The sequence below is a fragment of the Nelusetta ayraudi genome, unplaced genomic scaffold, assembly GCF_046127955.1.
Source record: "Nelusetta ayraudi isolate G7.1 ecotype Tasmania unplaced genomic scaffold, CSIRO-AGI_Nayr_v1 ptg000071l, whole genome shotgun sequence".
NCBI classification, from domain to species: Eukaryota; Metazoa; Chordata; class Actinopteri; order Tetraodontiformes; family Monacanthidae; genus Nelusetta; species Nelusetta ayraudi.
In genome coordinates, this window is record NW_027466121.1 from 762,491 (window position 1) to 789,802 (window position 27,312).

Here is a 27,312-nt window from a genome sequence, read left to right on the forward strand (position 1 = left end):
GGATGTCTCAGGACGGCTGGCTTGGTCACGTGACGTGTCCTGTTTACTACATGCTTTTTAATTACCAAACACCTGAGCCCGTCCCTCTGCCCTGAGCTCCTCGTCCCAGCAGCGGCCCGTCCTTTTTAATCGCCTGCATCCACCAGTGAAAGCAGCAGTGGTTGCACCGTCGGCAGCTGAGGGGAAAGAAAAACCGTCCCCGAGGAGAGAAAATGCACCTTCCTTTTCACACTCTGGCCTCCTGCTGGCTGGCCCCTCCCCCTGCCCCCGTCTGCCCCCTGGCCGCTGACACGCACAGCTTGGGGCTGATGTAATGTCATTAGTCGAGGTCGCGCGGGTCCCCACTCAAGGCCTGGAAATCAGGCCGAGCCGTCACTTGGCCCCCGAGCGTGCCAAGATTTGTGCGGAGGAAAGGAAAAAAAACAAGTTTCGCAAGAAAATATTGTTTGTTGCCTCGTCTGTCGTCACCATGGGGTTGCGTTTCTTATTTTTATTTTTTGGGAAACATTGCAACCGCCCCCACCCCCCGCGGAGTGCCTGTACTTTTTTCCTTTTTACAGGCTGAGGGTCTTGTGCACTGGCTTCATCCCCAAGGTCCAGTGTGGAGAATTTTGAAGGAAGCACAGTGAGTTTTATATTCAGGGCTCTGTCAGGTGGGCAGCAAACTCGGGACAAGACCCTTACTGCTCTATATATGTTCTTGTATATATATGAGAACTGCTCTAAGGGTTGGAAAACCAAATTACTTGTATTGTACTGCGAGTACACACTTTTATTATTGTATTTATGGCTAGTACGTTCAGCTAACAAATCATAACTGGACCTTTAAGAGCTGCGGCTGTGGCGGCGACGAGCCCTCTGATTTTCTGACCTCTCTCTCTCTCTCTCTCTCTCTCTCTCTCTCTCTCTCTCTCTCTCTCTCAAACTTTCTCTCTCTCTCTCTCTCTCTCTTCAAATGTCATGCGCTGACAACCTACACTTTCTGTTCTCTTCACGCCGCTGCATCCTCGCTGGCGGCCGACAAAGTGCTCTCAGAAGCAGCAGACGGCGACGGAAGCAGCGTGATAATGACATTGCATTGCATAGAACCTGCCCCCCCGCCGCCTTCCACCTTCCCTCCGACGTTGGCTTCTCTCATCATTTCGTCTCTCTGTTCCTCCCCGCAGCCGCGCCATCAAGACCAACCAGGACCTGCTGCCCGAGACCCCCTGGATCAACGTCTTCTACGATGACTTCTGGGGCACGCTGCTCACGCACAGCGGCAGCCACAAGTCCTACCGGCCCCTCTGCACCCTCTCCTTCCGCCTCAACCACGCGGCAGGGGGCCTGGACCCGTGGGGCTACCACCTGGCCAACGTGGCGGCGCACGGCGCCGTGAGCGGCCTCTTCGCCACGCTGGCCCGCCTGCTGCTCGGCGAGGGCCCGTGGAGCCTGCTGGCCGGCCTGCTCTTCGCCTCGCACCCGGTCCACACGGAGGCGGTGGCCGGCGTGGTGGGCCGGGCCGACGAGGGCGCCGCCGTCTTCTTCCTGCTCTCGCTGCTGTGCTACGTGCGCCACTGCCGGCTGCGGGGCCACGCCGGCCCCTGCCGCCGCGCCGCCTGGCTGGCGGCCAGCCTGGCGTGCGCCACCTGCAGCATGCTGTGGAAGGAGCTGGGGGTGACCGTGCTGGCCGTGTCGGCGCTCTACGACGTCTGCGTCCACCACAAGCTCAAGCTGCGGCAGGTCGTGCTGCTCCTGCACAAGGTGAAATAAATTAAATTAATGCTAATAAAGTAGGGCTACAGGATTAATCTTAAAAAACATAATTAATCGTAAAAAACGTAATAATCGTAATCTCCATTCATACTCGCAGCGTTGTTATTTCTTAATATTGACGATTCTGTCGAGTTTATATCATTTGTCATCATCATCCTTTAGGAATTTTCTTTTTTAATTAATTCAATTAAACAAATTCAGATATATTTCCCGAAATACGAACGTGAGATTCCCTGCTGGTTGTTTGAAAATTATGTTTTTGCTTTCGCGAAATTTATAGAGAAAACCTGTTAACGTGGATGTAATTGTGGGGAATATCGTTTGATAAATGTATTGATCAGTGTCTAATAAGCCCGAGAGGGCTGGGCACCAACCATGGTGTTTGACACTTTGGCACCAGTCCTGCAACTCCGGTGCGATCTCTTGCACCTGCTCCCGCTCCAACACCGGTTGAGGGTTCACGATATCAGCGCGGGCTGGATCGTACGGGAATGTTTTCCATTGTGGTATGATTCGGGGAAAAACATTTGCGCCGGTGTGTGCACAGCTGCGCCGCTTTAGCCGGAGTGCCGTGTTCTCTGTCGGACGCAGGGAATCCCACGTGCTGGCAGAGCAAAGCAAACAGAGTCCATTGTTGATTCAGCGTGAACACAGAAGGCGTTTTGCTAATGCAGAAAATGACGCATAATTTGCTGTGTGTTGTCACGGCTGCTCCGAACCATTATTGCATCGGTTCGGAAGTATTACACTGAAATGGTCTTGCTTTATTATCCTCACAACTAATGTCAGCCTGCTGCAGAATCCTCAAACAAACAGGTCTGTTGTACATTTTTGGAAGTGAACTCTTAACTCAAACCTGCCTGAAAGAAAAAAGAAGTTGTTCTTTGGTGTGGCTCCATTATAATGTGTCTCATATTTCTGTGCAACCATTGGAGCTACTAGCTAGGAGCATTTTCTCCTGATGGGGAAATCATTTCTCCCTGTGGTTATGTTTTTCTCTAACCGACCAAACAGGCTAATTAGTCTGGAGGTTTGGCAGAGGAGCAGGCTCGACTTTAATGGATGAACGATGTTAAATTAGAATGCAAAGGTGAAGGTGTTGTGGGTGTCAGGGGAGCAGCAGGAGCAGCAGGAGCAGCAGGAGCAGAGCAGAGCGAAGCAAAGGGCTTGAAGGGGAGGAACTGGGTTGGCCGGGAAGCTGAGTCAGGATTTTGGACAAACATGAACTGAATGGATTTTTTTTCCGAGACAGCGTCGCGCACAGACAGACAAACTGGCAGGGACTGAGGTTCTGGATGGAGCTGATATAGTGAGCGGTGGTGACAAGCTGATGAAGAGCTGGTGGGCTTGAGGCAAAAGCAGTGGCAGGTGTGGGAGGTGAACGAGTGTGTGTGCGCACGTCAATGAGTCCCTTTGTTGTCACAGAATGCAAATAAAGCCGCCACATTTCCATGATTTGATTTTGAGGCGAATCACCAAGGCAACAAAAAAAAGAGTCATTGTATCATAGGACAATGCTACATGGACTTGAATTATTCTGCCTGGCAACAAGTGTCACCAGTCAATCAAAACAAAACAACAAAACAGTCTCTTTATTTAATTGCCTCATTCAATCGTCTGTATTGTTGTTGAATCATTTATTATTTATAGTGTATTAATCAAGTTCAAATCAAAGACAAAAAAAAAGAAGTAATTTAAAAACACAAGAGGGAAATGATCTCCTCGCTTTATGCATTGATGTCATCACATCCAACCAAAGCCTGTAATTAATTATTTCACTCACTCGTGTTTTTATACACTTGTTTCTCTTTTCGAGTGTCCAACATCTCGGAAACGGGTTCTTCTGCTTTTTCTGCTGTTGCCGACAGGAAAGAGTTGGCTGGTGGTCAGTGTGACAGAGGTTGACAGTGGGCCGGCGGTCCGTAGAGATCGAGGTCAAGGCAAAACGAGGAAGTCGCTGCCTTTTCCTGTCTTTGCTCGGCAGCAGTGTTGGTGGCATTACTCCACAAAAGCAATCCTACTACTGATTACTGATTACGCCTTTAAAAAGTAATCCAATTACTTCTTTAAGTACTGTGTTACAAATTACTTTAGTCAAGAAAGATAAAGTTGCTCAGTGTTTTGGAATAAACTTTAGTAAAGTGCAAATTTTGCAATTCCAAGTATTGCCTCCGTCCTCTTTCAGCTTTCAGCTTGTAAAATGTTCCGGAAAAGTGACGGATTCGTAAAAGTAATTATAAAGTAATTATGATATAATTACCAGTTTTGCCACAGTAATTCCATTCCATTACTCAAAAAGTAGTTTAAGTACAGTGGTGGATTACTTATTAATAGATTGCTTGCCAACACTGCTCGGCAGCAGAGTGGAAGTGCAACTCAAGGTCCGCCGCCTCTTCGCTGACCTCTCGTGATTTGAACCTCGTTTGGCCCCCTGCGTCCTTCTGGAGTTCGGCCCGTCAGTTGCCGCAGGCAGCCGGGCAGGCAGGCGGGCCTTCTGATGGCTTGTCAGGCATGGCTGCACTGGAAAGGAAACACAGCCAGCAGGGCCAGAAGAGATGATGCCTCGTCGCTGACAGTTTTTCAAGCCTTTTTTGATTGAAAATCCACAAAGCCTGCTGATCCAATTGTCTCTGTGAGAGAGGGAGGGAGAGAAAAATAGACTCGCACTGCGTGCACTGCTGGCACGGAGCGAATCCCGCAGACTCCTTTCATGGTTTGCCATCGCGCTTAACTAACTTGGCATGCGTCTCCAGGGGCAGATGTGTTTTGCTGCTAGCGTGGCACGTCCGGTGGAAAAAAAAAAGAAAACCTGAATAAAAAAAAAAAAGAGGAAACTTCCCTTATGTTTTCTAGCTCCTTCGTTTCGGCACAGCGGCAGCAGATTGTAGTCGGAGGAGGCGAGTCGAGGATGCAACGCGATGATAAAGAGAGAGGAGGAAGGTTTTGGGGGCGTTGGAGGCAAGAAGCAAACTGAATCTGCTGAATCATTCAGGGTTCTGTCAACTCCAGATGGATTTTTCACACTCGGAATAAACACTGAAGTTTGAAACGCGAGGTCGACGCCTCTCTCCCTCTGCCTTTCCGCTTGTTTTGCCGAGAATCCGCCCATATATTTAAATTCCAATGAATAAAATGAGAGAATAGAATATGTTGAAATGTCGCCGCTAACTTTCAATACTGACACCTCACCAGTCGGCCCGAAAGACAATTAAAAAATCCTTCCCATGTTACCACCAGACGTGAGCGTCAGTGAAAAGCGCCGTTCGCCTTCAGAGACAAAAGAAAAGGCTCATTAAAATTTCAACCAATTTGCGAGAGAAGCGGCGGTGATTTTAATGGTCTTGTTCGCAGAGCCATTTGTAAAAGATGTTACGAGGTTTAACACACCCCGCTGAATTAGGCAGCTTATCCCTGAGCATGTGAAAATACTTATATACACATATATATGTCTAAAGGTCCTGTCACACTGGGAGCAAATTTGCCAGGTGCACATTAGCTTTTTTTTTTTTTTTTTTTTAAAAAAAAACCTCTTGAAGTCAACGCAACCGAATTTCCACGGAGCCGAAAAAGCGGCTGTTGCTTTTTCGCTCTCGTGTCGAATTTTGCAGAGGCGAAAAGGCGAATGGCTCGACCTCCTCGAAATTGTCGGACATCAGCCATCCAGAACTGTCAAGGTTGCTGTACCCCTGGGGCTTTGGCAAATGCAGTCTGCAAGAAAAATCTGCATCGGTCTCGAGTGATTTGAACTTGCTTGCTGTCCGTGTCTACAGATTAAATGTTCTTACATCCTGAAGATTTTTGTGCAAATGTTCTGATCCGATTCCTGGGGCTAATTTCTGTGCGGCCTGGTGATGAACAATCTGTCCGCCGCTGCATATTGACCGACGAGACGCTAACAAGGCGCTAACAAGGTTGTTCCCCGGGGCTTCCTTCCTTGAAGCCTCCGTTTTGCCAGCTGAACACAGTTTCTCTCATCATTTAAGCAAGGTATTATTATTATCTGCGAGGCGCCGCAATCTCCCGCCGACTCCCCAAACTTCAGTGAGAAGTGGATGCGTCCGGGGGGGGTGGGGGGGGGGCACGGAAACGTCTCCTCCTCTCCCCAGCTTGTTCTATTTCCCTCTTCTGATCTCATCAGCCTCCTCCAGCTGGCTGGAGGACCTGCCTGGTTGCGTTACTGACAGACCACAACGAGCCGGCACCGCGGTTTTATCGGCCAACTCTCCCACTCAGCCGCAATCTCCCTGACATTCAGCGTCTGAAATGGCGAATTGGGAGCCGCTTATCTGACTGTTGCGCGCAGCCAATTACGTTACGGTCTCGTGTCTGCCGCTAATCTCTCTTTGTGCCGTAACTGCTCCCGTTTTTTCGCGGTTCGAGGGCTCGCAGGCAGGAGCAGTCGGGACGGAGAGCTCGGAGGCGAATTCCACATCATAACTCGTCTCATCAACTATTTAACTGTCTGTCTGCATGTTAGGGGGAAGCACGATTTTTCGGACGGGATTCGTAAATCAGAGCTTGCGTAACACGAGTGGATACGCCACCCGTTTGCGGAAGAGTAATCACGGCGGATCCTCCTCCTGATTCAGGCCGTGAACCAATAACTCCCCGAAAAAAAGGGCTTTATTGTGCATTCGATCGCTCTGTATCAAATTCAAGCCGGGACGCGCGCTGCCAATCTGAAAGCCCCGTCTGATTCGGCCTCTCATCACATTTCCCCCGTCTGCCTTACACAACGGCTAACAAGATTATGAAACACATGGCCAGTGCGTGTTTTCCATTGTCCATTCCAAGGATACGAAGCGTTTGTCACGGTCTATGGTGAATCAAGCAAACAAAGCTTTCAACGCTAAAAGTTTTGCGCTTGGGTTTCGCCTGTTTGGCCGAGATGGTGTCGAACCGATACTGCTGACTCATCGTGAGCTGCTATAGAGTGACGCGCAAGCCGCGAACGTACCATTCAAAATCCGAGCTTCCTCGTGTTGCTTTTTCACCTTTCAGTGTTTTCTCTCAGGCGATGATGATGTTAAAAGTCTCAGGGATTATCCCAAAGGATGCGAAATTTGTCCTACGCATTAGACCCGACATCCCGGGAATCATTGGGTGATTCAACCCCGAGTACCGAGTGCCAAGCAGGGAGGCAGTTGGTACCATTTTTACAGTCTTTGGTTTGACCGAGCGAGGGATCGAACCCACAACCTACCAGTCTCAGGCGGACACTCTACACCTCGACCACTGAGCTGGTCAGTCATTGTGATGCTCCACAGGTAAAAAATGTAATAATGTACTTGTAAAATCTATTTACTCCGCTGAATTAACATAAGAACGAAATGAACAAAACAGTTTTGACTCATTCGGTTTGCACCACCTGTGCACCGTTCAACCAAATCACAGCAACAAGCTAATAAGTAGAAGGAAGGCTGCGGGTACAACGATCCAGAGTGGTGTATTTAAATCCAAGTGTAACATTACCATAATATCAAAGTAATAAGTCTGCGGTATGATATTCATTCTGTCAGGCAGCCGACACAGAGAAGTAAATACTTTCTTCCCTCCGCTCGTCAGTGTTCCGTGTTGAACCCCAAGTGAGGCTAAGTGCTGCTCGTGTCGTCTCATGACTTGCATCATGTCGTAATTACTTCTGTCCGCAGAGCTTCTTGGGACGTGGAAAAAAAGCCGTCGTTAATTAGTTCACTCAGGCTGACCTTTCCTCTGCCGGCAGTCTCCTGCTACCTTTTCGCGTGTGATGGAAGCGGTTGTGCCCATGTGGCCCAGCGCTACTCGCAGGCACTGGCAGGGGTTTATGGCATTTCAAAGGAAACCGCCGGCAACGTGGTTGGTGTGTGGTACCGCCACGGTTTATGTGGAAAATTTCCCATTTTTATGAGTCTGTTTCCTGCGCAGCGTTAGTTAATAGGCCCATTTCCAAAAAGGGATTGTGAAAGTGCTAATATATTTGCGGAAGGAATGCTTTTTAATGTAATTTCACAGCGTTAATTGCATCGCATAACGCTGTAAACTGCCTTCCCAGAGGGGCCTTTTTCTCCCCTTTCTTGGATACGTAAAATAAATGTTTGGACAATCAAGAGTGAAAGCCTTAATGTGAACTTGAGCAGTTACAATGCAGCAATTTTGCACTAAACAGACTCCATCGGACATTAAGTGAAAACACTGACTTTATTTTCACAATTACACGTTTATTTTTTATTCACAAATAAAAAAGAAAAATGGCTGTTCACCTGTTTTCGATCTGTAGTCACAGCAGCTGACGCCTCTTCTGTTCGGGCCTTCAAAATGAAACGTTAACCGGTTTGTGTGTACGTGTGTTTGTGTTGCGCTCGCGGAATCCACTCGACATCCATCCACACTCTCCCTTGCTGCTCGTCAGACGAGGTAGAGTGAATCCCAGCCCAGCCGATACATTCTTACCTGGGGCGCCGCAGATGCTCCCCCATGCTCTGGTGGCTCCTGTCACTGTGTGATAGATTGGCCCCGGTGGGCTCAGCCGGTGCCCCCTGCCCTCGCCCACCTGTCTCCCGCTCAGGGATACGCGCCAACGCATCTGGTCGCTACACGGGGATGGTCGGTCGGTGGCGCAGGTAATGGAAACCGGTTTGTAGGAGACACAAAAGGTCAAAAGAACAGGTATTCTGAAAATATATATATATATATATTGGTTTATTTTCCCAATGAAAGTTGGACCAGGAGAAGACAACCTACTCTGTTCTTGGTTATTACGGAATGAAATGAATTAAACACATCAATAAATTTAGGATTTTTTTTTTTAACTTTTAACTTCTTAAGCTGCACTTAAAAAGCAAAGCTGGAGTTAAACGCTGCCTGGGCCTCACATCGTGTCCTCTGCAGAGAAGCACAAGAGGCAAAGCAAGTCGCGGAGACGCCCAGACGCATGACGCTGACAGAACAGGTCTGAATGTCTTCGCTTTGGGGTAAAATAAGGCGAGTCAAGAAAGCACATTGATCGAAAGTGACTGTTGCTGGGTTCGCCTCAGCCTCCCGTTCATCACGCTCAAGTGGATGTGACAGGGCGGCGGCGGCCGGCGCTCTGACTTTGAGAAGGTGGAAGGCAAGAGAAAGAATGAGACCCACGGAAACACAATAAAAAAGAGGGGGGTGGCGGGGGGGGATGGGGGACAGAAATGTGGAATTGCAGAAAATACTTGCAAGTTGTTTTTGTTTTTTGTTTTTTTTTTATGGGCTACATGTCCATGAATGGAAAGTGGTGTGTTATGTAAGAACACAGTTGTTGGAATAAATATCCCAGCCCTGGTGGCTCGCATGGTGGATACACTGGATGTATAGATCATACATAGGTCGCTTCCAAACTTGTTAAGCTCCCACAAAAGATTTTTCAGTCACCCATGAGTTCACCATGTCAGCGCAGCAAAGACTTTTAGAATCCGGGCGGGCAGTTCATGTTTTGCTCGGAGACTTTTGCAAATCACAGTTCGGACCCTCGGCGCTAGTGAGCTATAATTAGGCTTTTGTTCCAGCTGCTTTTTATGATTCCTTTCTATGATCTCAGCAAAAATGAATCTGGCATGCAGAACCAGCCGGTCGGAATATATTTTCCTGTGTATTTCACATCAAATTCCTATTGACTTTTCAAAGCCAGCGCTTGTCCTCACGCAAGACACCCGGCTTGGGCTTCATTCCGCCTTTTGCACCGTTTCCCCTTTTGAGACTTGTTGAAAACTCCGTACCGTTTTTTTAGCCGCCTCGCGGTCGCTCGCTACATGAAGCTCGATGCAAATGCATAAAGCGCGGCGGCATAAACCTCCGTGACAGGTTTACAGTAGGGCCCGACTCTTGGGGAATTTTCTCATGTTCGTCGTTCATGTGCTTAGCACAGTTAAAACAACCTCGAGGAATCCTATTCAAAACAAGCACAACCAGATACCCAATAAACCATAAACTGCTGCCAGGGCTCAGCCCGAGTACAAGAAATGGAAACGTTCAGATGTGGAATGGGCGGGCGGCCACTGTCAACAAACAAAGGAAACGGGATAATAAATGTGGGACGATCTGCAAATTCGCCGCCGCATTATTTAATCGCGTCCTGCGATACGCACGGCGTGGCCCCCCGGGGTGCATCGTCCCAGTCGGTTCGACCCAATAAAATAAAAGTCCTTTTTTTTGGGGGGGGGGGGGGGGGGGAGAAATTACCTCCCCGCGTGTGCCACCACAATGGACCGCTCCGTTTTTTTCCAGCCGAGGTCCTGTCATCGCTGTGGGCGTGCCCCTCCCCTTCTCCCACCCCGCACCCGGTGCAGGGGAAGAGAATTAAAGAGGAAGGAAGCATGTGAAGGAGACGCGGTGAAGTGGAGGCAGAGAGACGGTAGTAATGGACGGACGGGGCAGCCAGGGGACAGGAGACGGTTTTTCCGAGGCTTGATTTTCTATTTTAGGGCACTGTGAGTGTTGGCACTGAAGTGCACTTATGTGCTAATGTAAAAACAGGATATCAGTCATTCACAACCAGTAAACTCTGCAAATTTGATCCAGAAGAAAATGTCTTTCACATTGTAGATTTTTGATACTACTACCATAACTACTACTAGTACCGCTAGTAGTACTGATATACATATGCCCACCATATATTATTTTTTTAGCGGACACCTCTCCTGTCAATGCTGCTTTTTATGTTACGTTTTTTAATTAATAATTTTATTGTTTTGCTCAAATAAGAATCACCTTTACTTGATATTGAATAAAAGACAAAAATATGACTGTTATTCCACATTAAAAAAAAGGTTTTGTGAAAGAACACAGTTGGATGACAGACATGAATAAAGACTAGCCGAAAGTGAACAAGGCCAGCAGCAGTAAGCTAACAAACAGTGTGTGTGTGTGTGTGTGTGTTGCACCAGGTTTCACCACTGCCTGAAGGCCTCGTCAGGCCCTGCACCCCCCCTTATAGTCCTAGTACAGTATAATTCAAGACACGGTATAGTTTGATTTTCTTTTACCAACCCATTAAATCTTACCCCTGAGCTCTTGCTGGGGCTAAATTTGCTTTCTGTAATTTGCTTTTCTATTCTAATACAATCGGCTCGCGGTGCCCTCACACTGAAAACAACCTCAAGGGTTAGTGGGAATGAATCAAGCCTGGTTTCTGTGCAGTCGCAGACCTCAGCCGTCCCTTCAGTCCATACGAGGCTAACATTAATGCCGCGCGTAGGCGAGGACACGCCATGCTTTTAAAAGGCAATTTGATCCGCCTAATGCTATGATCGGTAATGTCTCGCCGTCTGGAAGATTAGACTCAGTGATTTTTATCTATTTATTTATTTATTTATTTATTTATTTATCGTCAATAATTAATTCCTCGCCGTCACATGAGAGTCTGCAGTTGCCCTCAGATCAGATTTTGCGCTCTTTAGCGTGTCACAACATTGAGGCACCGTGATGAATCAGCCCCGCGGGACGTGACGTTCCCCAGCTTTGGTTTTCAAAGCACACACAGAGTGTCGGCAACGTCTCCGCAGCCAAAACACAGAGTGCTGCTCCTTCAGCGCTGTCTCTCTCTCTCTCTCTCCCTCTCTCTCTCTCTCTCTCTCTCTCTCTCTCTGAGCGCCCACGTTCAGATGTTGCCTTGCACTTATTTGTCTGTTTTTTTCCCATTCAAATGTGTGGACTAAATGGCCTCCGAACCACATGTGATTCACACTGTAATTTCAGTCCTTGGACACACTGGAATAATTATCTCAGCAGTAAATTGAAACCAGGTTGGACATCTATTGGCTGTAAACAGGGCTGGTGTGAAAGATGCCTCGTCCCCAGTGGGCCTCGTAAAAGCTAAATGGCAGTAGTTAGAACACCTAGGATGAATAATTTGAATGCAAAGCCCTGTTTCTTGCTTTTCTTTTTCCCAACAGCAGATTGGGTCTGTGGAATAGAACTTGGCAGACATGAAAAGCATGTATGATAAACACATTTCCACATACGTATTGACAAATTTCTTGACTTGCATGGACAAACAGATTTGACATGGAAAGTCTTTGGCTGCGTTAAGACTGCAGGCGAATCTGATTCAAATCTGATACCCTCTCAATTTTTAGGGCTGACTGTCAACACTGTTAACACTGTTAGCAAGTGTCCAAATTGGATCTGGCTCTGTTCAGACTGGGCCACATTACTGACCCATCTGACAGGTTGCTGCAGCAATGACGTCAGACTACAAAAGAGCCAACCGGTTTCAATCTGGATGGGCTAAAAATCGGATTTTGGCTGGCAGTGTGAACGCTGCCTTTATGCTGCGTTCTTCTAGAGGGGAATGGGCTCCTTTATCAATGCAATGACTTTCTGTTGCTGCCGCGTGGTGGTCAACTGTAATGTGACACACCAGCGAGCTTTGTTTTTGTTTTTGTTTTTTCCAATTGAGCTTCAGAGGGAACAAAGTAAAGGAATTCAGTCGGGGCAGTTTTGTGACAAGAAGCCTGCAAGGCTGCGGACTCCGCCACTGGCTTTGTGCGTGTCGCAGGCCTGGTCCCGTGCACGTTCCGAGGGAGCTTACACGCTGTGTGAAATCCCGCAAACACAATGGCACAGATCTCCCAGATGCATAGTAATGATTCGGGAATCCATAGTAGAGCGGGACTAATCTGGTTTGCACACACACAAAAAAAAAGAGAACGTATGAGACGGTCGCCGTCCCTGCGGCAGGAAGGAAGAAAAAAAAAAAAGGCAACAAGCGAGCAACGTTTCACACCCGTCCGCCGAGCCTGAGTCAGCATCTTGTCAGGGTCGATTTGCAGTAGTGGCCACACAGTCTAGTTGGGCCCTTGGCAGCGCAAACACATCCAGAGAGAAATAAGGGGAAACAGAAAGGCCAGAAACTAGAAAGGCTAGAAAGTACGAGTTTATTTTCAAATCCATTTCTGTGGTTTTTCTGAGTCTTACTATAAAAGAATGAGGCCTCCGAGCGACTATTGTGCTTCGTTCTGTCTGACACGCACACTTTCATGGAAGAGGACAGGTACTTGTACGCAATTCTTTTGTAACTTTATTTCATTTCTTTCACACGTGACAAGACATGATTAGTGAAAGTAAAACAGAATTATTGCATGGGTATAAGTATGCAGAGTCTTTTTATAAGTACATAGCTTAAGTGTCTTTTGCAACTATTACAAGCTCAAGTTTTTTTTTGGGACATGACACAACACATACCTGTTCAATATAAATCCTAATGTATGCTTAATGTCACAGCTGTCCCAAATTACCGACTTCAACGACGTCATCACCAAAACGATTTTCAGGCTTCTGCAATGATCAATACATCAGTGCTAAAATCAAATTGTTATTGTGACCCACAATCTTAAAATTGACAGCTTTACAACCAACCCACGAAAATATTGAGATAAATCATCATCATTCACTTGCATTCCTGCTGATTAGTAGTGTGAAGCGGCTCAGGTTTGCATTTACAAAGGTCAACTCAAAGGATGGGCAAAGGGCAAAGAGATCTTTCATGCACCGCTCTGCATTCACGTGTCGGATTTCCAATTAGGATAAAATAAACGTCTATTGATGGAGAAGAAAGACATTTTGCAACCCTCTTACTCTTGTGAGTGGGGTTCAGAGACAGTTTGTTCCGTAATTCCTTTGAAACAAGTGTCTGAATGAAGAAGGATGTGAAGGGCTGAGATTTTCAGTCGACGTTTTAAGAAAATAGTATCATGAGGTTGTTGGCTCTGCGATTGTGGCTAATCAAAGCTGACCAAGAGAGCGTGATGTGGCGTGTTTTGCTATGTCTCGGGTGGAAATTGTCTTACTCAGCTATGTTCGGCTTAACCGCACTTGAATTTTACGTCTTTTTATTTGGAGGTTGGCTGTAGGACGGCATTCCATATTTGAAAAAAAAAAAAAAGAAAAACAAGATTTAACTTCGACATTGTGTGAACCTCCTGTAGAAGTGCTGGTCTCATGCGATGAGTTACTCACGCCGTATCTGTTCCCCGCTGCTAGCCTCATGTTTCCCATTATCTTCCCCCTTTAATGACTCACATTTTTAGGAACAAACACGGCGTGTTTTGCTGCTCTGTTTACGCATCTTTAACTGCCTTTTGCACGTCGGTGGGCTTTTTTTTTTCCACCGCTCGGAGGCACGTCCACCCTTCCACTGCACGGTCTGTCCGGCAGCCGGAGCAGCTGACTCTGCTCTGTGGGCCCCCTCCGCTCCAAAGGCTTTGATCGCCCCGACACTGTGCAGCAGGTCCACCCCCTTGAGTTCTGACTCGGTGACCTTTCGCAGCGCGCAGGCTCCTATCGAGTAGGCGGCCACTTGACTTAAAGTAAACTCTGCACTGCAGCGCCATCATTTATCATGAGAGAGAGAGAGAGAGAGCGGGAGAGCTTCTAATGGCTGGAGTTTCTCTCCCACTTTATCTCAGCTGCATGAAGACAATGAACAGCATCAATAAAGGTTTGATTTAAGGCCTCTTGTTATACAGTAGATTGTGATTTCCTTAAGCTACTCTTCAGTCCGTGTTCACCAATGTCTCTGTGGCATGTGTCCCCATTCTGCTTATTCTGGCCATATCCGAGCGCCTCTCGCATGAATCACTGAAGGACGGAGCCAAGATAGCTGCATCCGAGTCCAAGCTCCCGCCGAGGACAGCCAGGCCGTGAGGCCAATCTGGCAAAATGGCCAAACCATGTCATGACAGCATAAGCTTACATTATAAAAGAGAGTGAATCATTTCTGAAAGTGTCTCCAAACGACTTTTAACGCTCGGATTTGATACGTCGCGTTTAGTCGGCTTTGCGAGTTCGATAAGCGCCAAATGGTAAAAGTGGCCGCGCGGCAGGTGGGAGACGTGAGCGCAGCCGGAGAGATCTGAGCGCTTTAAAACGCGGAGGGTGTATTGTTTCTGTCACCGACGGCGATCCATCCTCCACACGAGGTCGACGACTGCAGCTTTAAATTCACAGCGTTCAGCTGCTTTCATCTCCACGACAAGGTGGCCTCGATTTTCCAAGTCCTGAAGCTCAGAAGATCTTCAGCTGGAGCAGTTTTTCTCTCTCTATTGCAGTATGAAATTAGCCACATGCAACATGTGTGAGGAATGCGTGAGGACAAACCGTCCGGCATCCCATTAATTACGTTTTCAAAACATGAGCCAGCAGGTGGCGATGCCTAAAACGTTGTTAGGACAGGGAGCCGGCTCTTATCTTGTCCGGCCTGCTTACAATCAGGTTTCACACCCAACAGCTGTGGCCGATCAGGACGAAATTACGTGTCGAATTTTTTTGCTCACCGGCAACAGGCTCAATCAGTTGATCCCACAGCTGAGGGCCAAGGACGCGAGTCGAGGCTGTTTTTCAGACTGTCAAAATGTGTAGAAGATGTGTTCTGTCACTTTAAGAGAACCCTTTTTTTCTTCTCTCACTCCCATCACCAAACGTGTGTGTGCCCTTACGCGAAGACTTTGAAGGTAGTTACGGTCACTGATTGGTACCCTGAGCTCATTTATACCTCCATTACCAATCCATCAACTTGAGGCGGGATCTTGATGAAAGACCTTCTGCAGACAATTGATCTGAGCTATAATGAGGAGGAGGAGGAGGAAGGAAGGGGCGGGTCAGACGTGTCTTTTCTTCTTTTGGAGGATTCGTTTTTTTCTTTTTTTTTCTGAGTTGTGGGCAGTTCACGGCAGTCTGATGGGCTTGTTAAGGTTATTGTATTATGGGCCGCTCATGAAAAGGCTCTGCCGTGCATCGGCCAATTATGTGAGGACTAAAGAAAAAAAAGGCTACGTGCTTCATGAAAAAAAAAAAAAAAAAATCTCAGTTCTTTCAAATAAACGCAGTCACATCTTCGCCATCTTCGGTGGTTAAAATAAGAAAAACTGAAATTCACATTGTCCTTATTCAGCCCGATCAAAGCTTTCAGTAATTGGCCTGTTTTGCATTTCATCCCCAAGGATATTTAATCCACGGTCTTGCCTCAGAAAAGGCTAAATTGTTTTATTGGCGCACTGATTGTGCCTGGAGCACAAAAAGAAGGAAAAACTAAAATGCTGCCCTCCTGCCGCCTACGGGGTCACGTTAAACTGCTTATTCAAAAGAAAACGGCGTCTTGGACAAAGGACGCAACGCTGTAACGCCTTGAATTTCGTCCAGTCTGATAGCGAAACCACCCAGGAGGCCGTCTCCCCACGGCAGGCTCAAATGTTTCTGAAGCCGCGTTCAGACGGCCAGCCAAAATCCGATTTTTAACCCATCCAGACTGAAAGCGGATCGCACTTTCGTAGTCCGAACAGTCACAGATCACATGAAATCCGATATTTGCTAAACGGATTGAAACCACCTTCGGGAGATCATTTCAAATCTCATTTGGACGGAGAACAGCTCCAAACACACTGATCTTTATGACCGTCCGTGGCGTCAATCAACGCGAAAATCACTTCCTGTTCCCCATTCGCACCTTGCACGTTGACAGCTCCCCGCGAGGATAAAGGGAATACCTTGTGTCTGAGTGCACGGCGGATAAAGTAAACTTTGCGCTGCGTAGATCCTCCCTGTCCACACATGGACGTCGTTAAGGAGGAAACGTGTAAGCGCGCAGTCCATCTGGGAAGAGTCAGGATGACATATCGGCTCGTCGCGGAGGCGAGGGTGAGCGTGGATCAGAGTGGTCGGCATCGGCGCACTCTGGAGGTGGGAGGTGTAAACACGGGAGGCGTGAGACGCGCACGCTTCCGTTGTGAATAGTGGCGTAGAGTTAATTGGTGTCAGGGTGAAGGAACTGTGTTAATCCAAAGTGAATTTAGGTACATGTAAATATATTCCGTGATAATTATCACGTAAAAACGTAATAGTTTCACATAATAACGAGACACTGAGCTCTGTTTTTTTTTTTTTGTCCGGGGTGGCCGCAATGCGCTTCCATAATATTGTACCAATGCTCAAAATATTATTCTGCAGTTTAACCACAGTCAGTCATACAACAAAACGCCCAGATAATTATATGTTAATAAAAAATAAAGCTTGAATAAATACAGAAGAAAAAAAGGGCCTGAGTGGAAAAAGGCCTGAAAATGTGTTTTGCTCAACAACTTCTTTTCTTTTGTCAACCCGATTCAAATTGCATCTATAAGCTATTCATTTTACGTGACACTGAGGCTAATCAGTGCAACTCTCAGCAAGTAAATGGAGAGCGTTATCTCCCCCCCCCCCCTTAAGTTATGAACTGTAAATGTATGCCATATAAATCACCCAATTAAACATATCTATGTTTTGTATATTTTGAGGGCGGCCGTTGCAGCGAGTCCATTCAACAGAGACAGGGGTGCTGTGAGCAAATTAAAATGATGCATAGGCGCAGTGCTGACCTTTGTACTGCAGGAACTACGACATATTTTCTTGAAATTGGGCTGTTTTTTTTTTCCCACAATTCTTTGAATCATGACCACTGTACTTTTATCGGCGCAATTTGAGCTCCTTTTTTTGGAACGCCGCCATGTGTTATCAGTCACGACCGTTTCGCCGCACCCCAACAGATTGCTGTATTTAACTCTCTAATCTATTTTTAATAGCGTTTAGATAATGGTAATTGTTATGCAGGGACTCCACCGTCATTATCATAGCAGGCTTTCAGCTAAATTACACTGATTTTGGCTCGGCGCTTGGCATGGTCACGTGCGCTTGCAGTCCTTGCACGGCAGTTTCATTTTAAAGAAAAGAGTATTTTGAAGCATGTGCTTCTTTCAAAACCCTGGCTCTTTACGGGGCGTTACACCGGGGGAAAGCGCGTTAACCACTGTGATGTGCACAGTTCCAGTGGAATCCGTCCATACCACCTTTGGCTCCAGCGAGTCGGAAACGGTGATGTGGTGTGAAGCGATGACCTTCTGTTGCCTAGCGACATAATAACTCTTCCGCAGCTGCATATCTTTTATGAAATACCAACCAGCACTTGGACTGTTGTCACGTCTCCTTAAGGGCTCCTGACAGGGTTGACCTTTTTAAATTAAAAAGACAAAAAAAAAATTGTTTAATGTAGATATCCAGAGGAATGGCGGAGGCGCTGGCCGATGCACCGCGTGCGCGCGTGTTAATTGGACAACGCTGCGCTGAGACTTCAACTGTCAGCTGGACCGTCCATCTCGCCGACCTTTTTAATCACTTTTTCTATTTTGGTGGTTTCCATAAGTGCTCGGAAAATTCCCAAAGACGCTGCCGCGAGCTTTGAACAACGGCTGCTGCGAAAGAGATTAGCAAGAGCGCTGAAGTAGCGGCACTTTCAGAAGAAAAGAAGTAGAAATACAGCAAAAAAATATCTTGTGTGTTTCTGATTGATTGTCCTCCTCCGTTTCTCTTATCAGTGTTTTTCTCAAGGCTAGTTAAGCGAACGCACACAGGCAGACAGGCAGACAGACAGGCGTGTTCCTATGCTGCTGTTCCCATCATGAATGCGATTTTTCTCATGAACAGTGACCCCAAGAGCACAAGAAGCTTTTTTCCCCCCCTTTCGTTCCCCAGAGGTTATTGAATGTTTTCCTTATAATTGCAATCTGCAAAAAATGAAAAATAATAAAAAAAAATAGAAAATGACACAACCGGCAGGAGGGGAAATCAATACCGCAAGCCAAAGTTCAGATTGTTGAATTTCACTACCTGGCAATTTGTGTTAAGACAACTACGACTAATACCGCAAGAGATCGGCGGTTAGAGGTTATGTAACGTGTAAAAAATACAAGGTAACACGGCAGCTTTCGCTTAAGAACACTGAATTTGGAAAAATAATTTGCTTGAGTTGATTCCAAAATGAACACAACACAAAAGGTCAGCTGGCCGCAACCCAGGTACGGAACAAGCTCGAGGGGGAAACTGTTCAGTCATTTCTCAGCGCTTTGCCAGCAGAGTATTAAACACCCAAAACACACTATAAATATTTCAGAACCATTTCCATGCAGCATTTCGGAATGTGTTTAATTCCGACTCTCTAATATGATGAATGGGGTTCATAAAGTTGTGTTTGTTTAGTCTGTAGAGGCCACGGAGAAAAGGATTTTCTAAAGTATGAATAGAACCTTGTGATGTAAGGCTACTTTCATTTATAAACACTAAATGAATTGTCTCAGTGTGAACAATCTGGTTTTGATAAAAAAAAAAATAATAATGTAAAACTCCTTGGCGGGTGCAGTCAGAAAGAACCAGAGGAAGAATTTTTTTTTTTTTTTTTTGTTCCAAAGACCACAAAAGCCAAACAAAACCGTTTTCTGAAAGTCATTATTCGGTCTCTGCCACATCTCTTAATTAAATTGTGCTTTATTTGAGATTTGTGAAAGCTGAACCAACCTCCGCTTTGGCCACCTTTCCTCAACTTCCAATCCACTGGTTCTTTTCAACAAAAATTCTATATCCCAGAGGGGAAAACAGTCTTTCCATTCTGAAAAATGCCTTGTGTTTCTGACTCTGCCGCAGTTTTGGGGCAGAGCCTAGGTTTGATCTGCGTTTCTCTGCTTCCTTCCAGAGAAAGAACCTCCACCTGCTGCTCAACGTGGTCTTGCTGGCCGCCTGGGGAGTCATCATGCTGGCCTGTCGATTCTACTGGATGGGCAACAAACCCCCCAACTTCTCCAACTCGGACAACCCCGCGGCCGACTCGCCCTCGCTCCTCACCCGGACGTTGACCTTCCTCTACCTGCCCGCCGCCAACTTTTGGCTCCTCCTTTTCCCGGACACGCTGAGCTTCGACTGGTCAATGGACGCCTTGCCGCTGGTCCGGACCTTCGCTGACTGGAGGAACGTTCACACGGCGGCGTTCTACCTCGGGCTGCTGTCGCTGGCGTGGCTCGGCTTGCGGACGAGCGATCGGGCGGCCAAGGTCAAGGAGACCAACGGCAAAGCGCATCACGTCGCCAGGAACGGCAACAGCAACGGACACAGTTACCAGTGCAGCAATCACGAACACGCAAACAACAACTCCCACGCTCACGCTCACGCCAACAACAACACTCAGAACGGTACCGGAAAGCACCACGAGTGCAGGACTCCACTGCCCACCACTGAGAACGTGGTGGTCTTTTCCCTGGGCCTGCTGGCTATCCCCTTCCTCCCGGCCACCAACCTCTTTTTCTACGTGGGCTTCGTGATCGCAGAGCGGGTTCTGTACATCCCCAGCATGGGCTTCTGCCTCCTGGTGGCCGTGGGTCTCAGGGCCCTGCACGTCCGCCTGCGGGGCCGCTCGGCGAAGGCCGCGCTGCTCTGCTGCGGCGCCACCTTAGTTCTGTTCTTCAGCGCCAAGACCGTCCTGAGGAACGCCGACTGGCAGAACGAGGAGATGCTCTACAGGTCGGGGATCTACGTCAATCCTGCTAAAGGTGAGAGTGTACTATTTGGATATTTTGAGAAGAAACGGCGACATCAAGTGGTTACTTTTTAGATTGCAGTGCCCTTTCACTCACCCTCCCTCTCCTGAGCTTGCCAGTGAACTACGGTGTCCTGCGCACCTAAACTTGGATACCTCGTCCACCTTCTTTTTCGTTGGTTTATTTGAAGACACGAGCGTTCACCCTGAATACGAAACGTGCTGTCAGGTGGGTTGGATTGTCCACACCAGGCTTCCTTAGAAATATTGCAGTGCAAGATGGGAGAACTAACTGGGAGAATGACCCTTGCTTATTAATATGAACCGTTCTACGAGTAGGAAAACCAAATTACTTTTATTGTACTGTGAGTATACACTTTTATTAATGGTTTTAAGGGTTTCATATTAAACTTTTGCCAAGATAAAAATCATCATCAGGACAGATTTTACACACTGGACCTTTAAAGACCTTCATCCTTAAAGTTTGCATTTAACAGCTAGCATCAATGCTAACACAACATAACTATGATTAATATGTTTAGCCTTATTTTCAAGAGTGGCCAGGCAAAGACGGAGGCTAAATTACGCATGTACTATAAAAAGTACATGCAATATAGAATAAGTGAATTAAAATATGTAGAATAAGTAGTAAACTTGAGGGCATAAAATCTGGTCCCATGGATCAACAGTTGCTGCTGAAAGAAAATGTAAATATATGATCACCATATATGTTGCTTGTTAGCACTGAAAAGTTTGTTGGACCGAATCATTTCCTGCCTCCATCTACATAAAACACGGCATCGTCAATATATAACGATTGCCTGTGCACAAGTGGGTATTAGATCTAAAATGAGACAAGTTGGACTTCAATTTGACGTCTGTATCAGTGCTCCCCTGCTGCCTTCCATCTCTGGGAAGGGAGGATGGGGGTTCGGCTCCGCCGGCCAGCGGATAAAGTATCCAGTCGTGCCATCGTTCAAGGGCGCGCAACAGATTCCTGCCCATGTAGGAAAGTTCTGAGATGTGCTGAGTCGGGGCGAGAGGCAACAGCAGGACGGCCGTCCTCCGCTCGTTCATTTGCCTCTCGGATTGCTGCCGCGGAGCCGAGGCCCGACAGCTGCTTGCTTTGGCCGTCAGCCGAAACGGAGCAGCCGCAAAGTCACCGGCTCGCATCTCGCCAAGCTGCCGTCGGAGACGCACCCACTTCTGTTTGAACCGTGAAATTTCCGGATGCACAAAGCAGCTTTTTATCCACCCTCCCCACCCCCTCTCCCTGTACACTTCCACCTTAGAACTAACTTTATTAATTAGTTTGAGCACAACAGAGTGTTTGCAAAGTTTGCAAATAAAGTTGTTGTTTTTTTTTTGGTTCTGTCTTTTCCTCTCTCTCCCTGCTTGTTTATACTGAATTTTCTTGTGGGATTCCGTGGTTGTTATGAATTTCAACAACTAAATGCCCCAAATGCAGTGCATAATTTAGCGAGTCAACAGAACAGCATGCGCCCAGACTTAATCCGTCTGCGATGGAGTGGCGGGATATTCAGACATGCTCAAGTTTTATACCCCTTCCTTTATCACACCTGGAATGCATTAAATATTCGCTCCATGTACTTTCTTCAAACATCCCTCCATGAATGGAATCATTTCATACATTTTACCTGCATTAAACGCCATCCAAAGACGCCGCCGAGCTTTTTCGGGGCAGAAAACTGAGATATCACTCACTGCCAACATCGACTTCTCTTCTCTTCGTCCATTTATTCTCTTTTTTTTCTCCTTTCTCCGCCCCCCCCCCCCCCCCCCCCACCACCACCACCACCATCTGTTACCGCGCCTCGCCACTTCTGTTACAAAAAGGCTCTCTTCAGCCCTGTTGAACCTGTCAGTCTCCGCAACCCTGTCATTTAAGTCCAGCGCCGCGAGCTGCGCCACAGCACAGCGGTGGTCTCCGTGTCACTCAGGCGGACACGAGACTGAGTGCACCCCCCCCGCCCCTCCCCTGCTCCCCCTCTCTTTCTACCTACATTATGATGTCTCAGAGAAAACCAGCTGCACCTTTAGAAATAAAGAGGTGGGGAAAAAAAAAAAAAAATGAACCCCACTTTTGAACTTCATCACAAAAGAAAATCATTAGTTGCCACTCAGGAAAATGCCTCTCTCCTGCTGTTTTTGGTCTTAGAGCTTTTTTTTTTCCTATTGAAATGGTGGAATAATGGTGGTAATGGCGGCATAATGCAAAAAAAAGGTTGCCACCTTTTTTTTAAAACTCTTCTTTTTTCGCTCTCTTCTTTTGTCCCCTGTCAGCTTGGGGAAACCTTGGCAACGTGCTGAAGAGCCAGGGCAAGATCGAGGAGGCCGAGCAGGCGTACAGGAACGCCCTCTACTACCGCAGCAACATGGCCGACATGCTGTACAACCTGTGAGTGTGTTTGTCGTCGTCTCGTTCTTTTCCCTCGTTCTTTTCCCTCTGTTCCTCTTCAAAATTTAATCCCATCTGGTGCCCCGTCGACGCCTGCAAGACATGCTGGAACTTCTTTCGGGTGTGTCCTTTAAAATATGCACCGAGGTGTCAGTCGAGTCTGGATGAAGGCCAACGTTTGCATTCTTAATCGCTGTCAGCCTGTTAAAAGAAATACTGCCGGTGGTGGCAGATGTGTGGCTGTTTTCATTAAGATTCGCCTGTGAGTCTCTGAAAAAAAGAGAGAAAATCCTACAGAGCTGATGGCTTTAGATCACACTAGAAGTCAATCTGGTCTGGTCTAACAAGATTTGAACGGACTCAATGATGGACTCAAACTGTGTGATTCTCTTCTGGAATTTAGAAAGACTTTAAAGTGTAAAATAATGAAAGACTACATGGCAAACTGAATGTAAATGAGAATTTAAAAAGGCAAATGTCAGTGCAAGTCCTGTTTTTCCCTATTATAAATGTTCTGGTTTATCCATGCTTATTTAACTTCATGGATGGTACATGATAGGCACAAATAAGCCTTGGGCTTCAGCCTCCTCCTTTTTGGTTATATATTGTGACCTTCTATGTTAAAGCTTTCCTTTTTATTTCTGCTTCGTTCCAGTCAAAATAAAGTCATTCATTCATTTGTTTGACAATTGTTTCCTAAATTTTCAAGACTGAACTTTCTGCCCATTCAGCGAAGGAGCACCGAATGGGCATCATTATCACTGTCACAACAAATAAGTGATTTGTTTTGACAGTGACTATAAAAAGGCATCATTTCCCGTAGGCAAAATTGCTATTCAGCCAGAACACCACAATAGATGCATCGCTGTTCTCCACATCGCGGCTTCTTGTTTAGAGGGAATCCTTTAGCGAATCCATCCAAAAAATTTAAATAAAACAAAATAAAATAAAAGTCAGCATTAAACAGCGATGTGCGCCGCTCAGATCCAAACCTTCCACCTCAGTTTTTAAATCAGCTGCCGGCCGTCCTGCCTCCTCCTCACAATCGTTCCCTCAGTTACAACCTTTCCTCCAAAAAACGTCCGACCTGTAAACTTTGGCTGCGCCTCTTCCATTCTTTCTCTCTGTCCGTTCCAGTGGTTTGCTGCTGCAGGAGAGCAACAAGTTCTCAGAGGCTCTCCACTACTATAAGCTGGCCATTGGGAGCCGGCCAACTCTGGCTTGTAAGTACAGCTCTTCTTTCTTTCCCTCCCCCCCTCTCCCTCTTTTTTTTTTCTAATTTATTGACAGTCTCCAGCCTCTCGCGGTCGCGGCTGTGCTGTGTCCAGGCAACGCCGAGCAGCAGTGCTGCGGTTCTGCCGAGCGACAGTAATCGGTGGCAAAGGCCAGCGGGCACACAGCTGAATTGGACACTGGGCACAGCTGTCCGAGCCGGCGCTCGGAGCCGACTCGCGTCGACGCATCGGGCTGCGGCGCGATGTCATTTATTATGAATTCGGGCCGCGACACCCTCGTTTCATCTCTTCCGCCCCACATTCGCCACGTCCTCTCTTCTCTCTCTCCGCCTTTCCAGTCCGCCTCTCCCTCCAGTGACAAATGACAATTATTTTTTTTAATTTTCTCTACACTTCCCCTTGAATTATATTTTCCATACAGGGGTTGTCTTCGCAGCCCGGGCTCCCTGATTGGTACAAATCGCCGGCAATCTTAACTGATCATGCGTTAAATTAGCTGCCCATTGTTCCAGGCATCCGTCAATGACAGATAAACAACCAATCTTCAACGTCTCTTTCCGTCTTCCGCGGATTAATTATGGACCTAATCAAGATCCCGGTCGGACGAGACCGCTTTCATTCAGCATGCAATTATTCAATCTGCTACAGCTGATAACAAGCTTAATTAATTACCTCGAACAGCCGAGCGTCGGCGGCGGCGGCGGAATGAGAATGTGAGAGTTGAAGTGTTTTTCAAGGTTGCGCCATTCCTCGCCGGCTAATTGGAGGCGAAATCAGAGCGAGGCGCCAGAGGGCTTTATTTATTTAACATTGCGGCGCGATCCCCTCCTGCGATAAAGTGTCTGGGATTCCTGTCACGCAGGAAATCTAACGAGAAAAATCCAATGATTTTGCCGTCTTTTTTTTTTTTTTTTTTTTTTTTCTCTCGTCTGTTTTGCCTTCCCGTGCAATGGGAATTACAACAACAAAGAAATCTGGCTATTGACCCGTGAATGCAAGAGCATGAAGAGCAGATGAGACAATGGTGCAGACCACAGACTCGCCCTCTTTTCTTTCGCCTTGATTTCCTGTCAGCAGTGGGAAGGAGAGCCGCCCAGATTGATCCGCCGCGTCAGGTTAATTCATCCCCACTGCCGCCTGATAGTGAGGTTGTTTAGCGAGGGGGAGATCCCTCCGAGGACTAATTACTCTCTGCGGCGCATTGATCTCTCGGCGGTGTCTGCGACTTCAGAAAGAAAAGTTTAGCAATTACACACCAGAGGACGAGTGCCGTAGTCAAGCATTCAGCAAAGCTGGAATCTGATCGTGATCGGGCTGCATAACTTCCTCTCAACACCTTTGAAGCGCTGTTTATTTGTACAGGTCCATCTAGCAGCGTGTTGATATGTGTGTGTGATGCAAATCGGTTTGAAAGTCTTTGGAGGAGGAAACAAGCCAAGGGAATACTGTGTGGCGCAGATAGCAACAAGAGGTCCACTAAGCCAATGAAAGCAAGGCGCCAACGAGGAGCGCTGATTTCTCCAGATAGCCAGGTGCCATTCGTTAGGAGAGAAAAAACTAGGATCAGTTGAAGCCGCTTTCAGACTGCCAGTCAAAATCAGATTTTTAGCCCATCCAGATTCAAACCTGATGGCTCTTTTGTAGTCTGAACAGTCACAAATCACATGAAATCCCATTTTTTGCAAACCGGATTGAAACCAAATTTCAAATGGCATTTGGACAGATGAGTCTCGATGTGAACAGCTCCAAACACACCGATGGGGTTTCGACTGCCCGGGACGTCGCTCCTACGCGACGCAAGACCCAATGCGCCAGACCAGAGGGCGCCATTCCAGGTGCGGAGCTTTTCACGTAATGGAGCAGACAGAATAAATGGAAAACAGCAGTCCCTGGACAGAGGAGGAAAGTCATTGGCTCATCAGGCTGTGGGGAGATAGCTCCATTCAGGCCAAGCTCCAGGCCATGTATCGCAACAAGTGGCGCTGTCGCAATGATATGGCGTCACAGATTACACGCTACGCTGGACGACGCCTCCGCTCCGACGTTGTTGCTCCAGCAACCTGTCAGATGGGTCAATAGTGTGACCCAGTGTGAACAGAGCCAGATCCCAATTGGACACTTGCTAAAAACAGTGTGGATGGTCAGCCCTAAAAATTTTGGGATTTGAGAAGGAATCTGATTTGAATCAGATTCACATGCAGCCTGAATGCAGAAGCGAATAAATGGGAACTCTGAAGAAAAAAGAACGTATTTAAAGAGATGAGGGGAACATGAGATGTAGATGAGGTGAAATGGGTTGAGGTCGAGCGAGGGGAAACATTTCAAGTGAAGATGAGGTGAAATAAGACTGAACTTTATTTATCCAACCCAGGGGAAGTCACATGTCACAGCGGCTCTGGAAGTCGTAAATTAAACAGGGATAAAAACAAGATTTGCAATGCATAAATCTTCTTTTTACAATACATGCATCAGGTTTGGAGAAAACCCAGACCTGGTAAACACGTTGGTGTAAAACAGTCGAACAGCCGTTTGGCTGAAGCAGGAGCTCTGGCTCTTCTCCTCAAAGTAACCGCACTGCTTGTGTCTCACCGCCAGCGGCCTACTTGAACACGGGAATCATCCTGATGAACCAGGCTCGGCTGGACGAGGCCAAGCGCACTTTCCTGACCTGCGCCGACATCCCGGACGAGAACCTGAAGGACCCGCACGCCCACAAGAGCTCCGTCACCTCCTGCTTGTACAATCTGGGCAAGCTGCTGCACGAGCAAGGCCACCAGGAGGTGAGAGGGCCAGAGATGAATGGCTGTCAAATGAATGAAAGAATGAATGAATGTTTTGCATGAATAATGCATGAACGAATCTAGAGCAAGTGCTTTTGTTTTCCTGTTTTTGTTGTATCGTTTTTTTGAAGTTTCTGGTATCCCCAATATTCCCCGGGCGCCCTTGTTTTATATAAAAAAATCTGCAATCTCATCCTCAAACAGCCCTCCAACCATTATAATAAAGGCTTGAAAATGCGTAACCTGCAGAAAATTGAGCTGAAATGCGGCCAGGCTGACGGAGGCCGTCAGGGGAGACGCTGGGAAAATGTGCACTTTCATGTGGAGATGTTTCAGAATTGCCTTTGTCACGGGGGGGGACACAGTGTTTTGCGCAGATAGTCTTCAGCCGTTCCCGCACTAATTCGCTCTCTTTCATGCTCCCGGTGGCCTTCAGTGACTGGCGCTCCGCCGCACGGCGCACATTGACATCTTGCACACAAGCGCCGGCCGGAAGCTGCTGATTCGATCAGGGCTCGTGCACGATTTAATAAAAAAGGCTTTTATAAATTGCTGGCTCGCCAGAGAAAGAGTGCGGCCCCGCTTCCGCCGACCTCCAGCCACAACATTTTCTCCAGCGGCAGAGTGCTTTCAACTCCCCGAACTAATAAAACACGGAGGTGAACGGCTGGGTCGCTCGGCTCTATACATTGTTAATGTGTGACGCTGCTCCGCTGGCCCTCGGAGGCCGTGACACCGGGGGCCCTCTCTACCAGTACCGGCTTCCCAATGACCCCCGATTCCACG

The 27,312-nt window shown here is 47.3% G+C and overlaps 1 protein-coding gene across 1 annotated transcript in view; it reads left to right on the forward strand.

The window, feature by feature from the left end:
* The window catches only part of tmtc2b (transmembrane O-mannosyltransferase targeting cadherins 2b), an 86,330-nt gene that overhangs the window by 36,159 nt on the left and 22,859 nt on the right, over window positions 1-27,312 (forward strand). The window contains exons 2-6 of the mRNA XM_076042706.1: window positions 1,167-1,743; window positions 19,256-20,105; window positions 22,397-22,511; window positions 23,649-23,734; window positions 26,342-26,526. Of these exons, the coding sequence (XP_075898821.1) occupies window positions 1,167-1,743; window positions 19,256-20,105; window positions 22,397-22,511; window positions 23,649-23,734; window positions 26,342-26,526 (1,813 nt within the window). The remainder of the gene's footprint in view (window positions 1-1,166; window positions 1,744-19,255; window positions 20,106-22,396; window positions 22,512-23,648; window positions 23,735-26,341; window positions 26,527-27,312) is intronic.